Source organism: Pholcus phalangioides, unplaced genomic scaffold (genome assembly GCF_987345545.1).
Source record: "Pholcus phalangioides strain wild (caught in Gottingen) unplaced genomic scaffold, Ppha-v1.0 ptg000003l_1, whole genome shotgun sequence".
NCBI lineage: Eukaryota > Metazoa > Arthropoda > Arachnida > Araneae > Pholcidae > Pholcus > Pholcus phalangioides.
The window spans coordinates 45,988,258-46,005,816 of record NW_028301596.1 but is presented as its reverse complement, the minus strand read 5'-3'; the positions used below and the strand labels follow the sequence as shown (position 1 = coordinate 46,005,816).

The window sequence follows — 17,559 nt, the reverse complement described above, 5'->3', positions numbered from 1 at the left end:
ACACATGCACCCCCCCCCCCCGTGGAACCCCCCAACGAATCGGTACATGCGGGAATGTGCGTGTACGTGTAGTGCAACCTGACGTAAAGTTTGTTTCTGTGTAATGCTTGTTATGTGTAGTGCTGTCATCTGCCCCCAGTTTTACTAACTATGAGTGAAGTGTTATGGTTGAATGATTTATCGTTGTAGGACTGTTGCTCTCCGTGGCGAGACTTTTTAACGGGGAGATCGGCTCGCATTCGCGCCTTGAAGTTGGGAACCACAGAAAACCAACTTCAGCCGACCACCACTGTGGGGTTCGAACCCGGATCCTCGCATCACGAGTCCGGCACTATAACCACTCGACCACCACAGAAATAAATTCATTAAGAAATTCTTTCCACTAAAATGCTGAATCAAATCAGAAATTTCCAAATAAAATTCAATGTTGAAGAGATAGAAATCTAAAAAATAATGAAAATGTTTTCAATCATTCCGTGGGGGCGGGCGTTTAGCTCGGGCTACGGACATTTCCCTCCCATTTATTAAGCTGCCACTGCAATTATAAATGATTCATCCTATTCCAGAATGTGTTGATTTCTGATTGTTTCTTGTGTTTCTTCTTCCCATGTAGAATTCTGGAAGAAATATTTCACTGTTAAAGAACGGCACCTGGTTTCTTTTGATGAAGACCGAATCGAACAGTTCTTTCAAGGAAATTACCTAATTGTATTCTGCCCTGTACACAATTTGATTGGTGGCTCTGGTTTGTGAGATCGCTTCCACTCTCATCTTATTGAATAAGCCCCGAATTCACCCGAGTCGTCCCTCCTTTCTCTTCCCCCCAATGGCACCATGACTTCACGATGCTTTCTTTCGGCTGAGTTACGAGACACTTACAAGATGCTGGGGGCAGGAGACGACATCTTGCCGCCTTCGGAAGAGTCATTCCTAAACCCCCCCCCCCCCCCGCCCTAAAGATAACAGAAGCTTGAGATGCATCTTATGTTGTATAATAAAGGACGAGGAGCCATCTGGTTCACTCACTCCCTGAGACATCGTGTCAGCTACAGTCGCCATCAATAAATTGTGCACAGGGAGGGAGGGAAGACAAAACCATAGGGAAACCTTGTAATTGCCGGGGGGCGAAGAAATTTCCAACTCAGAAATATTTTTCTCTGGAACATATTTGGTTATTGAACGTTTGTTTAATTGGTGCAAGTTAGATACGTCTATAATGACCCAATGTTATTCCGTTTATGGACGCAGCCTTGTAAACATGCACCCATAACCCGAATTCGACTGCAGACAAACAGAAAGAGATGCAATTACATGCTCGGATATACAATCCACCTATATTACTTACATATACTTCTTCCCACTGGCTCACGTAGCGCACCAGTCTGGACAGCCTGAGTAGCCTTAGGAGGGACAGCATCTTGGCAAGGCGCAGGATCCTGAGAGCACGACCAGCGTGCAAGATCTGCACGTTGTCCCGATAGTCCGGGTTAAATATGAGGAAGATATAGTCCAAGGGGATCGAACTTATCAAGTCCAAGAAGAACCACGTTCTTAAGTAATGCCTAGCGATCAGTTTCGGGTCCAGGATGACTTGCTCCGAGTTGTCTTGGTTCATTATACCTAGGCCAGATAAATTAAAAGAAAAATTAAGACACGCTCCAGATAGGCTGGTGCGGTAAATGATTCGGAGGAGGTCGGAGAAATCGGTGTTTTTTTACCCGTCCTGAAGTTGACGACGATGTCGAGTAGGAAGACTGTGTCCGACAGGCAGTTGAAGGCGATCCACCGGACGGACAAGTCGTCGTTGAAGAAAGAAATGGCTACTGGAAGAACGATCAAGTTGGCCACCAAAAAGAATAACATGCACAAATCCCAGTAGAACCTAAAAAAAAAAAAATAAGAACCAAAATTAATTTTAATGTCATTCATGTTGCGTGGTGAGAGGGGGGGGGTGACTGTATGACCCTATATTTTACGAGAACACTTGATTTGTTATGGATTTTGTTATGTTTGTTTGTTTACGGACACATTCATCCTTCGGCAAAACTTCGATATCTCTCTGCGAGATGTGAAGTGAGGTGTGTCCGGTCCTCCAATGTTCAATGATTTTTTTTACGGAAGAGTAGGTAAACTTTGCCTAAAATAGATTTGTTATCTCCATATGCTTCGAAGCATCTCGACGCGCAAGTTGGAAACTTTGTTGTTCTCTTTATAATTTCCTCTCCCGAAATGCTGGCCGATTTCACGGCATAACTAAAGTTGACGCATCACGAATTTTTAGAATTCATGCTCATTCTTGGAGTAGGGACGGGGGGCAGGGGGGTATCCAATATTTTCCGAGTCATGAGCACCAGAAGAGCATCCACACGGCAACTTTGATGTATCTTCCAACTGAGAATATGAATTATTGGATGAAACTTGAATGGGATAGATTAACTGGAGTTATGCATCAAGACTTCACTCACGAGTACGAAATCAGGCACATGTAATGAGCAACTTTTGGTGTTGCAGAGGTGCTCATCTGCAATAGGTCGGACTTCCTGCTTTCGTTTAGTACAAGCTGGACTGACTTCATGGCTAAAAGTCACAATCAACGGATTTAGTCACAAATATTAATGCATTTACTTATGAAAAATTTATCGCAAGCGTTAATTAGTACGACTACAGAGTAAGCGATTTCACCTTTCGGTATAATACAGAGAAAACTACGACTAAAAATCTCACTAAATCACTGACTCTCGTAGGAAAGGCTACCCTCCCCCCTCCTCATGGTTCGGGCTGGGTGGCTCTTGGGCCGACCAAAGAGGGAGTTTGGATTTACCAAACGAAACATGGGGGGAGGGCAAAGATGAGAGGAGACAAAGGCGAAGAAGCAGAACAAGTGATACACATTCTGAAGGATCAGTTCACTGCACTGAAGGAAGAAGTTGAGGTGAAGAAGACTCACCCACGGACTTCCATTGAGATGAAGTCTGGTCATGTATATGCTGGGCGGAGCCGCTGTACAGTAGAAGAACACGTAAAGTCTCTTCATTGCTTCAGATGCTGGAGCTTTGGACATGTAGCGAAAAATTTCAAGGCGAAAGAGTGCTGCAAGAGTTGTGGTCAAGAGGGACACAAGTTCTTAGAATGGACCATTGACAAGAGGTGCGTGAATTGCCACCACCACCACCAGAACAGCTCAAGGAAGGTGAAACGGGCAGCTAGCCACTCAAATACAGCAAGTGACTATAAATTGATGCAAAGGGAGTTAGCTAAGGTGAGGTCCCAGATCAACTATGACTTAGGGGTCATTCAAGTATTAAGTCAGCATCGGGGGGGGGGGGTCTGATTTGCTGACTTTTGATTTTTGATCTTCTGATTTCTAGTATCTCGCGATTTGAAGATTTGAAGAATATGTAAGTCGCGGACTCTCATGTAAGAGGAATGTCAGACGCGCACTTTTCGCGTGTAGTGTAAATAAAAAATGTTAATGCGTTCGTCATCGAGAAATGAATTTTGTAATTCTCAAGGGCTCATAAATAAAGGAGTTTTTCCCCCATAAGCGCGCGCACGCGCACACACACAAGTAGGTGTTAAATAATACATTTGACCTGACTTGATTCTTGATTCTTATTTTGACCATAAGCTCGAGAGTGGAGAGTTCACCAAGCCTCTCATGCTGGCGGATTCCTCTAGTGCATGGTTTAACAACCTTTTTTGTCCCATCGCCCCCAACGCAATCTAACCCATAGGAAACTATGTTATACCCGTAGCTTCTACCGCCCCCCTGGAACATTCCATCTCCCCCAAGGGGGCGTTAACGCCCACGTTGGGAATCATTGAGCTAAAGTAAGAGGCTCTCCAGAACAAAGTTGTTCCCCCGGATGCTCCCAGAGGCGAGTCGTCGGGAAGCTATCTTGCATTACCCCTAGGCACAACTGGACATAGCTATACTGCATGCATGTTAAACCTATGACCCGAGGGCCTCGGAGTCATCTGATGTGGCCTGTTATCTGAACCCTAATTGAACTACGCTGCACATTCCCAGATCAAACAAATTCACAGATTACTTGAGTGATCAGCGAGACAGTTCTAGATCACTTAGGAGACCGGAAAAATATTCACAGATCACTTGAGTGATCCGCGAGACATTCATTAAGGACATTTGGAGAGATCACATAAGACTCACAGATCATTTACAGATTACTTAAATACCCGAGGGACATTCACAGATCACTTAAAAGACTAGCGGCACAGTTACAGAGAATTAAATCTGTCTGCGGTGCAGTTCCGTAGAGTTACCGCAGCACAGTTACAGATCACTCAAGCGGCCCGTGACACGTTTTCAAGTGACTCACACTCTCCAAAAGGATTATACTACTACTACTACTTCACCTCGTACACATTCCTCAACAGAATTTCTAACGAATCGGCACATGCCGGAATGTGTCTTCTGAGTGGCCCTAACGTATTTATGCTGTCCAGTTGCGCTTGTTCCATGTTCGTGCTGCCATCTGTCTTCCATTTTCTAAATTAAAGATGGGAATGCTTTAATGTTCATGTTATTTTAATATCGTGTTGTAGGTCTACCTACTCTCTGCAGAGAGACTTTTTTCAGATTTGAGACCGACTCGCATTCGTGCCTCAAAGCTGGAAAACAAAACCAACTTCACAGCCGACCACCACTGTGCCGTCAACGGGGTTCGAACCAGTACGATGCCCACATGACAACACAGTGCCTACCCTTGCTATACTGTATGTAAAATGTTTGGAGAGAGAGTAAATACAAATGTACACGTACCGAAACTTGCTGCAGGGATGAATGACCCAATGCCCGGCCGCTTTCTGCCTCATTCTCTCCTTCATGAGGGCTTTTTTGCTGCCGAATAACTTCATGGCTAGTTTATTGTCCGAGGGCTGGAAAAGGGCTTCCAATTGGGTCCTCATGAAAGAGGATTTGACTTCGGCGATCGCCGGTCCTATCTCTTCCTTGGGGGTGCCGTAGAGGCTCACTTCGTCTTTGTCTGTGCCGCCGCCGACGCCACCGGTGGACGAGTCCTTGCAGGATGAGGATCCCGCCGTCGCGGGTTGACGACCATCCCGAAAGTTCATCTCTTGGGAGATGTAATCGTTGACGATGATCTCATCATCGCCCAGCGCAGTGACCACAGAGTCCGTGCAAGTGTTCGTGTTGTCGATGCTGATCTTGATCGAGTCCTGCCGGTACAACGTGCTCCTGATCGGCGGCGCCCTGGCATCGTCTTCGTCTTCCGCTGGCAGAGATAAGGTCGCACTGTTCACCCTGCCGTTGGCCAATCGGAAATTCGGCGTGCCGACGCTCCTCGCGCGCTGCTGCTGGTACGGTGGCTGGTAGTGCGGTTGCTGCTGCTGCTGATGCTGCTGCTGGTGGCTCTGTCCTTGCGGCTGGTGCTGAAGCGACGGTAGTGGCTGGGACTGGTGTTGCGGCGGGTGCTGAATGTGGTGATGATGATGTTGCTGTTGTTGTTGTTGTTGCTGCGGCGCATCGGGGTGAGGTGGCTGGTTAGGACCAGGTCCGTTGTTCAGCGTTGGCGCTTGCTGTGGCGTCGCGGCGTGACGACGGTTCTTGCCAGGGCCTGCATCCATACCAGTGAGGCGCCGCCCCACGCCCGAGGCTACGCCCGCCCTAAAAAAAAAAGAACGTAGCAGTTATGAAAAGGTTTATCAAGACACGAACCACATTATGACACATAAAATGTAATGAATTATTTCGATTCATTAAAACTCAATTTTTTTCGGATTCATTCACCAAGTGGTGACCGCATCTGACCAAAGTACATTAATTCTTTTCAATGTCTTCATATACATTATTCATAACCGAGTGTGTTTTACACTAACTGAATGCTTTTCTATACGACCTAGTTGTTGAATTTTTTTGTCTATATTGCTTAGCTCTTTGAAGGTAACACAAAAAGTTCCTAAATTTTTCACCAGATGGCGTTCTTACCTTTCTTATTATTTGGCGCGTACTTGTATTGCCATACCACTACGCTGTCGACTTCCGCGATTCTTTCTGTCATATTTCCGGAGTTATTCAAGATTCTGTGAAATTTCCAATGTTCTTTATTTCTTTCATACGGGTATATTTATCCTTTTTGCTCCCGGGCATCCCAAAAGGATTCTCAGAGGTTGCATATGTCATTCTATACGAGATCTTCAAGTAGCCATAACCACTTTTTGAATGAATTTGAATGGATGAAGGTAGAGCGATGGAAGAATTACCTCGGTTTACTAAATTGTATTTGCGCTACATGATAATAACAGCCGAAATGCCACCTGGTGGAAAAATCTTGAACTTTTATACTTTACCCTCATACAAATACCGAATTCACCTTTGGACTCACATCTTCACCATTTCATGTTGACACCAAAATTCGTGTTTATCCCAGCTGGCCAAGCCGTCTAGTTACGGTCTTAAATGGAAGAAACGAGAATAGCTCCTCAGATTGCTCTCTAATAATGTCCTTCCTAGATCGAGACTAGTTGGTAGGAATTCAAACTCATAATACATCATAACAAAGCACCTTTTCTGTGAAAAGATGATAAAAACTCTTGCCAAAGTTTACGAACACACTATGCTAAAATCCGAAGTGGATAATTCATTTTAGTCTTAATAGCTGATCTCGAACGGTTTTTCTTTCCGGCTCTTGTCAAGTGGTGGCGCAGGAGTAGTACCATAATATCCTACGTACAATCAAAGCCTTCTATCCCTCCCTATGGACGAAGACATATTAGGGGGGGGGGGGGCCTTTCAAGTAATGCGTCAGCAGATTTTTGACCATTTTGACCCCCCCATCCCCCGTCAGCAAAATTCTGTCAGCTCTGCCCCCCCCCCACCTTAAAGCTATGACATAGGCTGCTAAGGGGGGGGGGGAAATTCAGATATAAAGAGAAATGATGCTTCAAGTGAAATATGGTGGGACAAACTGTGCCTACTTTCAGAATGAAACAGAATTGCCCATATAGCCAGGGCCGTCTTAAAACATTCGCCCACTGACGCAGCCTTGACTGAATGCGTGAGGGGAATCAACGATAATAAGATATGATACTATATTTTTCCAGACTAAGTACGTAAATTTATATACAAGTACTCCCATTAAGATTGGGGGACCCTAATGCTGCTAAAATGGCCCTGGATATAACCAGAGCCGTCCTAAAACATGGGAACCATCTAGGCATGGCCTCGTAGGAAGGTCCTACAGGATGAGATTTGGTACCATGATTTGCGTATCAAGTAAAGTAAATACGCAAGCTATTATTTCCGGCTAAAACATAGCTTCCCAAACTTTTTGTTCCTATCGCCTCCGTAACTCAAGTGAACCCATAGGATACTGTGTTATACTCGTAGCTTCTATCCCCCCCCCCCCGGGCCATTCCATTGCTCACCAGGGGGCGATGTTGCCCACTTTGGGAAACACTGAGCTAAAGTAAGAGGCTCTCCAGAACATCTTTTCGGATGAGGGCCCGTGGAGGAGAGACGGGGCTGCGTGTAATCCCCACGAAAACCTTCACTGAATCAGGAGTCAACCTCACTCATAAAAATTTCCTTCAATACTGCTTTAATTCAATCAAAAAAAAATAAATCAATTCAATGATAAGACGGATGTCGCTCTTTCGTGTGGGATTGGGAAGGGCTGGATAAGTTAAGGGGCCACGAGAAAAAAAAATGGTCTAAAGGGAACCATGGGCGAAAACAGAAACCCTGTTCTAGAGCACTTTGGTTACAATCCATGGATTACACTAAAGAAAAAAATGATCTGAATTTTTCTCAGTGCGCGGTTTTGAAAGTTTCTCTTTCTATAATATTTTAGTAATACACCCTGCATAAATTATGAATGTTTTTGTATATACAATTTCATAGTATGATGGCGGTTTAGTAATTGAATATTTGTATGATCTCATTATGGCATTTTTTCCAATATATGTGTCGTGCATAGTAATGTTTATGTGTATCAACAACTAGCTGATACCCGGCGACGTTGCCCGCCCCGTAAAAAATTTATATATGTATAGCTTATTAATTATTTCTTACTCAAAAAAATTTCTGCGTCAAGTAAGAAAAAATTACTTTTATTTTTAAATATTTTAATTAAAATCTTCAGGCAATCGCTTGTGGATACACAATATTTTTTCTTTTTCCATCTGGTGTGTAGATGTACAAATTTTTGGGATTTCCAACACGCGAACAGGCGACGAAAAGCTGTCCGTGAGAAATACAGGGCTCAAGTAGGTTAATACCTGCCACTGCTAACGACTGGCCTCGCGCTTTGTTGATTGCCATAGGAAAAGCTAAAAGAATCGGGAACTAATCGCTTGAAAGTGAATGGCATTTCTTCAGTGATAATTGGGATGCGTGGAATGAAGACGTCTTCTCCTTTGGCACATACAGTTAGAATCGTTGCTTCAAGGATGTAATTGTGCAATTTTTTCACGCAGAGTCTGGTGCCATTGCAGAGTCTCGGTGTTTCCAAATTTCTTGAAAGCATTATAGGTACTCCGACTTTGAGGGTCAAGTTGTGTGGTGGCACACCCGGAATATCCAAAGGAGTTCAGAAATTCTGCAGGATACAGAACTAAATGTCTGCGCTGTGTCTGTGACAGTGTCAACCGATTTGTAAGATGTGAAGTCTCCCGGAATAGTTTTTAGGATTTTTTCGTTGATCTTGTTCACACTGTCATTTTTCGGTACCAGAATCGCTCTCAGAAAGACACTCATGGTTTCGGTGATTTTGTTGAATGTTTGGGAAGACTTTGTCTGCAAGTTCTTGAACTGAGTTTAACAACTGGCAAAATCCATTTGGTAACGTAATTGGTCCAGTGTTGGGTCTAGTGGTTGGTCAACTGATGTGAAAATGATAGAAGTGCTGAGTCATTTTGCAGTTGAACTCGCATGTTGGTGGATAATGATAATTTTTTAACTTCGTGCCAGAGTGTTGATGATTTGAGGCAAACATTGAGTTCATCAGTTGGCGTTGAACATTTTTATTCCCAGTTTTGTCAGCGTAGTTGTTGTTCTCTGTTGTTAGCGACGTCATACGTCCAGCTTGTGCAGCGAATATTATTCAAACGCCTTTTACGCATTTTTTAAATTGAAACTATACCTATCCGGTTGATGAGATAAAGGCCGCATTATCACTTACAGGATTACAGGACAACCTGTATATAGGCTAGCAGAAATACCCGGCGCTTCCCGGGTTTTCTGCAATTAAATTGGAAAAGTGACAAACCGTTATAAAAGAATAAACTGTTATAATAACAGAAATAAAGGTGTGACAAACCATTGTAAAGGCACATATACACGTCTGAAACGCATTGTTGGAAACCACGGTAACCAAAGTAAACGTTCCGAAAGCAATTGTTGAGGTCCCAAAACCTTTGTTGCCCGACAGTTTTTCGCCCATTTCGGGCATTTGCCCAGCTCTGACGAACTTTTAAAGTAGTCTACGGCTCAATCCCGGTCCTGTTTGGTATATGTGCAAAATCTGGCGACGATCGGTCTAAAACTGTAGATTTGTATAAAGAGCATACATACATACATACATACATACATACTTTCACATTTATATATAAGATTATATAAAAATGGAAATTTATATTATGTAAATAGTGTATATTATATAAATATATTATGTAAATATATGTATGGGAAATTCAAATGTGATAGCTGCCACCCAGCACTGTGAACGGGGGCTGTGTTTGATTGTTCCCGCCGCACTTTTATAGTATGATAGTAATTTTGTGACCTTGAATATATATTTGTATGAGCTCATGGTGATATTTGTACCCAATACTACCTTCATAGTAATGTTTATGTGCATTCCCAATAGTATAAAAAAGGGAAATTTTTGTAAAGTAAATAATGTATGCATGTAATTCAAATGTGAATGCCCAGCACTGTCAACGGAGGCTCTGTTTGATTGTTCCCGTCGCAGTGCGGGCTATGTGTGTATTCTGTGTGTGTATATATTGCATGTTCTGTAAGGGGAAGAGCGAGCAGAACACACTGTTCAGCGCTGTGGACGGAGGCTTTGTTTCTTCGTTTCCCGTCACAGTCGAGGCGCTGTATATATGTAATTTGTATGCATTGTGTATTTAGACCATTCTCAGATCTCTCCCACTTCAACATGCCAGCTTCTTTTTCTTCTTTCTTGTCCACAAGTCTTTTCCGCCCTTCTTTTGAAATCCCAGGCTGCGGTCTCCGGCCCTTATGTGCCACTGGGCGCACGTGCAATTTTTCTCCCTAGTCATTGGATTCAGTCACCCATTTTAGTCAAATGGCTTGTACGTTGCATCGAGTTGATGGCTGTCTTCATGGGGAGAACGACGCGAGTAATTCGAAACTTGCGAGCACGGGGCAAGGGGAGCCACCACTATAAATCTTTGCTAACTTTTCCGACACAACTCTGCCTCTTTTGAGGTAACGGAAGTAAGGTGCTTTGCATCAGTCCGGGGCTGTGAGCGGTTCGATCTATCTATCTATCTACCAATTAACAACAATATCTCCCATTACTTGATTATTACGAGCCATTATTAATGAGTCAAATTTGCATGTGCGGTTTACACAATGGCACACTTTTTCTTCAAAAGTTCGCATAACTGTTTCTTGAAATTCGCATCTGCGGAAAAATACGCGGGACATTACTGTAGCACTTTCCTCATAACATGCTTTACCAGGTTCAAACAGTAATTTTTCCCGTCCGAGACTTTTCTCGAGATTCAAGAGATAACACTGAAAATTTTCTACAAACTTTCGTAAAGAAACCCTTATTTGTACAATTCAAAGTGACGATGACAATTATAATATGCGACTTTTTCTTCGTCACAACTCTCTCCTCCAGAAATAACCTAAATTCCTTTCTCTCTCTCCATCAAAACACAAACCACAAAAGAGTTCAATGTTTTCCATAGATCTATTTATTTTTAATGTTGAAAGAGAGGCCCTTTTTCCTTTGCCAAATAAAGGAGGGAAGGAGAGAACAAACTCTCTCACACTCTCCTCCAAAATACTAGAAAGAGCGAGTACATTTATCTCGAGTATATCAATGGACATAAACCGCCATTCAGCGTATATTGGAAGTATCCTCGGGGCATAGTTAAGAAAGGACTCGCAAGAAAAAATATGCAGTCACAAAAAGGAATGCGTTTTTAGCTCAACTCGGAATTCATCAGGCATCACTTATTTTAGCCCCTAGCAAAACAGCCACGATAAAGGGAACACACACAATAATAATAATAATAATAATAAATAATACCATGAAGAAAATTTTCCTTTCCCGTAAAAATTAGTTTTCCCCCCCCCCCCCCACCCCTTACATAAAAGAAACAAAATCATATTTCGATTTCTACGGATCGATTTAAAGCTCTTTTCGGTAAGAGAGAAATAAAATCGATATATTCCCGGTTGTACAACATACATGTATATGAAGTACTCGTACCATCAACCCTTTAGCGTATTAGCGGCGAAAGGGGCGATTTGACCGACCTCAAGGAGGGTGTTTTCTCCCCGATTGTACTCTTCGTTCTTGTTGCTGGTGGAGGACAATGTTTGTATATAAAAGCAGGGCAATTGCAGTACCACTACGGCCTATGTCAGAGGTAAAAGTTCTCGCGGAACCCTTCATCGTTATGAAAAGTGCACAGAGTTTTATGATATGCCATGTTTTTGGACATTTTCTAGCTATAGGTCGTATTTTAAGCATTTTTGAGTGATCGGGCATATTTTAGGAATTTTCACAAAAATAGATCTTTTATTTTTTTGGTCATTTCATCACTGAAAGTTTCAATCTGTGGGCGTTTTCTTCAGAGATATAGTTATGTACTTACAATGAATTTTGGCCTTAAACTTTTCTCCTCTCTCTCTCTCTCTTTCATGAAAGAAACGTTTGCAACAAACAAAAATTGCCACTGTCAAAGTTCCCATTTTGGACCCCCCCCCCCCCACTTCCTCGTAATTTTAAAATATAGATTCCCAACCTTTTTGGAATTAGCACTCCCTTTTTCAGTGCATGATTTCATGCCCGCCGCCCAGTAAACTATTATACATAATGTATTGAAAAAACAAGGACAAATTTTTAAATTAGTTTATTGATTTAAATACCAACCTCTGACATAACATGCATAGACAGACTTGCTCCACTGCACTGTTGCACGCACCCGAGAAATGTACGCGGATCTATATGGCCTTGAATTTTTTTGCATGTGCTCAAAAGAGCAGCACCTTGTTCTCAACACCAACTCAATAGCCCCGTTTGCATGGGAAATGAGAAATAAAAGAAAAAACCTCCATCTCTACCAGTCAAAAGTTTTCTGCCGAACTTTATCAAACAGACCCAATTTGGCGGGGAAAACTGGCAACTCTGTTCGTGAAAAATCGCAAAGGATTATGGGTAAGGGCACCGCGAAACTCCCCAAGAGGATGTAAAAAAAGTCGTCAAGCCGGTGCCAGAACTCCCAATGCTACGCAATAGTGTGTGCTAATATGATTTGAATACAAAACACCCCCCCCCCCCATACTTCTCAACACCCCCTCAATACTACTTGAACAGAAAACGGCCCTCTCAGACGACTTCTCAGGACCCACCGGTGGGCACCACTGTTTTAAACGAACAAATAACAAATTTGGCTTCCTACTAGTCTAGCCAGCTCTCTCGTGGCATCATATCTCTCCCCCCTCGCCACTTGAGGCCCTGCCTACAACTGTACAAATATTCGATCATTAGACTTCATTCACCACGGCAGTGTCTCCGCCAAGTCGAGCAAAACAAGCCCGGTTCTGGAAGCAACTTATTTTTTGTAGTTCTTCGCGGAAATTTGAACTTAAAATTTCGTTATTTTGACATTGACTGCCTCAATCACCGATCATCGAAAATCATAGGCACTTACTTCTAGCAGCTCAGAAACATGAAATTTGGTATGAAGACAAAGCAAGGAAAAATTAAAAAAAATCCGGAAAATTCCTCTCGAGATTGGAAATACGGGAAAATTCGGGATATTACTAATTGTCGCCAAATGATTGTAAGATTGCCAAGTGTAGTTGAAATTGTTCAAAATTTGCCGGAGACCGGGAAAAAAAGGTTTTTATATACAGGGTACGAAAAAAGTCCGTAGAAACGTTAAAAATTAATAAAAACTGGAAAAATAACCAAAATAAAAAACGGTTTGCAGGGTTAGCATCGCTAGGTCATGGGAATTTTTTAAGACGGGGAAAGAAAAATTAAAAAAACAGCCTATGGGTGGCGTTTACGTACACAAGTCAAAGAAAAGATGCGCAAATAGCGAACAGAATGCCTCCAAATCGTAAATAACAGAAGTATGTGTTTCACATCCACAGGGAATAACACATTGCAGGCGTGTCTCAAATCCAGCAACGGCAGAGTGCAGCAGGTTCACATACACGGTTTACAACGGTGAAGCGATTGTGGAGTAGGAGCGCAAGTTCTTATAACCGTCTCATTTGCATATTTCCATTTGAAGTCGCGCGCTCCATCTATTGCTGTTTTTTTAGTTATTTTTTCCCTGTCTTAAAAGACAGGGAAAAAATAGCTAAAAAATGTTTCATATGCTGGGATAGGGGTTTTCAACACATAAGCCCGAGGGCCAAATGCAGCCCAAGGAACTTTTTTTCCCCTGGCCAGCCGACCATTTTGAGGAAATAGCTATGTTACATTAAAAGGGGGGGGGGGGATAATCCTCTCTTTTCCTTTCTTTCAGACCGAACACAACTCGGGTCTATCGCCATGGGCAATTTACTACCGAGTGAGTTGTGCCGGAAATGTGAGTGTGTGTGTACGTGAGTGTGAGTGTATAGTGTTATCTGATTTTCAGTGCTGACATCTATATTTCAGAAGTGAAGTGGGTGAAGTGCAATGCTTCAATATTTGTACCGTTACTCTCTGTGACGAGATTTTTCACTATGGCCACTCGACCACCACAGCGGCTAGGGGGGATAGTTCATCATGATACGTCATATGGTCCCGATCTACTTGTATATGTTACTGCCAATGCCCGAAATCGGTCGCTTCGCAAAGTTACTGGTCCAGTTGACCCGGCCAATGTTCGAATTCCGTGTTTTCGCCGGGTGTTGGCTGGCTCCTGTACGTCATATATCGATATTCCGATTCCTTTGATCTTCAGGGTTGCCATAGCTAACCATAATTATAAATGACCTCTTCCTCCTCCTAACTAGATCATGGCCCGCCCTCTGTCTCAACGAAGAAATTTTAGCAGGTGGTCTAAGAAGACCTGGATCATGCTGGAAGTTAGGCATGCACGTGTTGTAAACCTAACGTGAAGTCTGTTTATGTGTAATGCTTTTTATGAGTAGTGCAGCCATCTGCCATCAATTTTCTCTAACTATGAGAGAAGTGCTCTTATTGAATAATTGTATCGTTATGGGCTTGTTGTTCTCTATGGCGATACTTTTCAACGGGAAATCGGCTCGCATTCGCGCCTCAAAGTTGACAACCACAGAAAACAAACTTTAGCCGACCACATTATAAACGACCAATCACAAAAAATACGCCTACCTGGCGATGACCCCGAATTATAGGGATCGATATACAGGAGGAGGGCTTTCTAAATTCTGGTAATAGCCTGAAATTCGGACATTGGCCGTGTCAATTGGGCCAGCCAGTCTGTGAATTGACCAATTTAAGCCAACTAGTAAACTATACGTGAACTGGCCAATTTAAGCCAACTAGTAAATTATACGTGAACTGGCCAACCAGTAAACTATACATGATCCCAGGGCATCTGTGACTCTCGCAAGATGAGGGGGAACCCGTCTTTTTGACAACGCTTTCAAAAGACGGGCTCCAGGATATTTTCCAAGAACGGCAGACACGCTGGTCCAAGTGTGCATACAAGTACACTGTTTCCTCAACAGACTTTATATAACGGAATCTAATGGATAAATGATCGTCATCTTTTCCTACAAATGTCAAAAGCCATTTTATCTTTACGCGAAGTGCAGAAAGAAGTAACGCGCACGAGAGCGATTTCAATCTCCGAGATACTTGTTTGCGCCAACACATGTTTTATGGCACAATTTCATTAAGTTAATTGGATTCTTCTTCGAAGATCGAAGAGGCAACGGAGACAGACTGGGGGAAAAGATTTTTGCTTGTGTGCATTTGCTGCGCGTAAATGACTGGAGTTTTCGTTTGGCTCTTCGCCGAGACTCGAGGAAATATCGCGCTTACAATCGCTTACATGCGTATATTTATCGCGCAGGGTATAGATGCACTTTATATTATAGGGAGGAGATGAAAACGGCCAAATACACATTTGCCGCTTTGTTGAAGGAGATTTTCCCAAAAACTGCGCTTTGATTGGTGATTCAATCAAACTGGATTTACTTTTATGACCCTTTAGAGGTCTTTCGATCCTTTTGTACTAATATAAATGGGATGGTTTTATGATGACTCGTTCTGTCTACGACCTCGTGACTTTGTCGGTCGGTGAACGAACCCTTTTTCCTCTCAAATAAAGACTTGGCCTTAAATTTTACGTTGATTTTCCTGGAAATTTTCATTTCTGATAAAAAATTTAATAACATAAACTAACAATGTTGATTCTTTTAAAAACGTTAAGAAATGTCCCTTTTTTTTCTTAAGAGTAAAAGCCCGGAAGTTTAGGCACTAAAAATGGCGGACAAAAAAGACACTTAAAATGCCTGAAATAGGCATTAAAAAAAAAATGCATTTATAATTATTGGGGGAAAAAAAACCAGAAAGCAAAATGATACTAAGAGTACAAAAACTGTCTAAAAATTTTGTAGATTGACAGTAACATCAATTTTTGATTATAATAACTGTAATATTAGACAAGTTAATTTGATATTATCATGTCAAAAAAAGTGTTTGTGGTCTTTCAAGATTAGGTCGGAGTTCGATTTAATCGAATACTTAATATGGAATTATCTGCAAAATATTGCCGAAATTGAAAGATAATTATATCAAAACTATAACGTTTCCATATGGAATTATATTAAAACTATTTCCCTAATAACGACATATTTTCCGCCAAATTCTCAAATATTCAGTTTTATATATTCAGTGAGTCTGTTCCCAGTTAAAAATCAAATTCCCCAACTTTGGAGATGATCTTTACACCTATCTAAAATATCTAGCCATGGTTGTTCGTTGTGCATTTATTCTTAGTGCAAAAAAGGAAAATTAACATGGATACCATGGCAAGAGCTCTGTCAGCTCCTACTCCCACCCTGTTAGAGCTATGACTTCATCTGATGGGCAGCGCGACAACTCTTGGGACAGTCACCGGTCTGTTATCCACAGTGGCGTCGGAGCCGGGGGTGCTGTGGGTGCTCGAGCACCCATGGAAGTTTGTAGAGCTGGTTCGAGCACCCACAGAATTGATTCAAAATCGAAATTTCCTACATGAATCTCAAGACGGGCACCCACAGGTTCGAAACACTTCCGACGCCCCTGGTTATCCATCCGCTGTGGTGGTCAAGTGGTCATAGTCACGGACTCGCATCGCGAGGATCCGGGTTCAACCCCCCACTGTCGGCGCAGTAGTGGTCGGCTGAAGTTGGTTTTCTGCGGTACCCAACTTCGAGGTGCGAATGCGAGACGATCTCTACGTTAAAAAGTCTCGCCGCAGAGAGCAACAGGCAGACAACGTTACAATTATTCATTCATTACACTTCACTAACTATGAGTACAGGGAAAAACTTATAGTTTACAAAAATTGATTGCGTATGTCAGCACTACACATAACAAGCATTACACGGAAACAAACTTCACGGACGGTTCACTATACGTACACGCACATTCCAACATGTGTCAATTCGTTAGAAGTTCCGCAGAGGAATATTGACGAGGTGCATGTCTGGTTTAGTAGTAGTAGCAGTGCCGTCTTAACGCATGGGCATACCTGGGCGCGGCCCGGGGGGCCTCAAGAGAAAAGAGGCCTCAGAAAAATGAGAACTAGTTGAATTTATTGGGAATTTGCCAGGTAGGGCCTCGGAAAGATCACTTAGCCCGGGAGCCCACGACGCTCTTAAGACGGTCTTGAGTAGTAATGGTCAATTATCCATCTGTAATGCGTGAGCCAGACATGTTATGTGGAGAGACAAGCTTTTAATTCATTTTCAGCTTTTCTGATGCATGGGTCTAAAACAAAAGCATTTATGTCCCATCTGGCCAAAACACAGTTGATGCATGAGTAAGTAATTTTAATTGAAATTGTAATTCTGGTTGCTTCGACTGGAACTCTCACAATCTTGATGGGAATTCGACAGTGTATGCATTGAATCAGAAAAATTGTATATAGCAGAGATGAAAAGTCTTAATCACTTCTATGCCCAACACCAATTATCGTATCTCTCGGGCACTTATGATTATTTGGGTTTGAATGTGTCTGGGAGGAGGATGGGAATGTGTGGTGGGAAAAGAGGGGTTATTTTCGACGGAAGGTTTGAAAAACAGCAATGCTTTTGAAGTTCTCAATGCTGAAAATATCCAGATTCTTCTGAAAATGACTCTAAAATCCACGAATAAACATTAAAAAGAAGTG

General features: G+C 42.5%; 1 protein-coding gene across 1 annotated transcript in view; it reads right to left on the bottom strand.

Annotated features, from left to right (window-relative positions):
- The window catches only part of LOC149088694 (potassium/sodium hyperpolarization-activated cyclic nucleotide-gated channel 3-like), a 116,222-nt gene that overhangs the window by 54,512 nt on the left and 44,151 nt on the right, over positions 1–17,559 (bottom strand). The window contains exons 2-4 of the mRNA XM_089248993.1: positions 4,784–5,647; positions 1,719–1,882; positions 1,346–1,620 (exon numbers count right to left, since the gene is read on the bottom strand). Of these exons, the coding sequence (XP_089105119.1) occupies positions 1,346–1,620; positions 1,719–1,882; positions 4,784–5,607 (1,263 nt within the window). The 5' untranslated portion in view covers positions 5,608–5,647. The remainder of the gene's footprint in view (positions 1–1,345; positions 1,621–1,718; positions 1,883–4,783; positions 5,648–17,559) is intronic.